The sequence below is a fragment of the Penaeus monodon genome, chromosome 24 (assembly GCF_015228065.2).
Source record: "Penaeus monodon isolate SGIC_2016 chromosome 24, NSTDA_Pmon_1, whole genome shotgun sequence".
NCBI lineage: Eukaryota > Metazoa > Arthropoda > Malacostraca > Decapoda > Penaeidae > Penaeus > Penaeus monodon.
The window spans coordinates 5,057,331-5,057,599 of NC_051409.1; the positions used below are offsets into that span (position 1 = coordinate 5,057,331).

General features: G+C 45.0%; 1 protein-coding gene across 1 annotated transcript in view; it reads left to right on the forward strand.

The window, feature by feature from the left end:
* Positions 1–269, forward strand: part of LOC119588494 (vacuolar protein sorting-associated protein 28 homolog) — a 6,614-nt gene that overhangs the window by 3,741 nt on the left and 2,604 nt on the right. Inside the window, exon 5 of the mRNA XM_037937139.1 lies at positions 30–131. Within this exon, the coding sequence (XP_037793067.1) occupies positions 30–131 (102 nt within the window). The remainder of the gene's footprint in view (positions 1–29; positions 132–269) is intronic.

Genomic DNA, 269 nt, shown 5'->3' on the forward strand with positions numbered 1-269 from the left:
AACAAATATTTTTCTTCCCTTCTTTTTAGCTCGATTGTCCGGCAGCCCTTGACCGAATCCGCGAGGACAGACCAATCACGATCAAGGACGACAAGGGCAACACAAGCAAATGTATCGCTGACATTGTTTCGGTAAGTTGACAATGCCTTGCCCGCGACTTATAAGCTCAAGTTTGAGAGGAAGGGAGTTACGAGGTCGAGAAACGTGTTTTGTCGTACAGCTTCAAGTTTAGTAGATCAAGAAGTATTAGCAAGTGAATGGCTACTTGC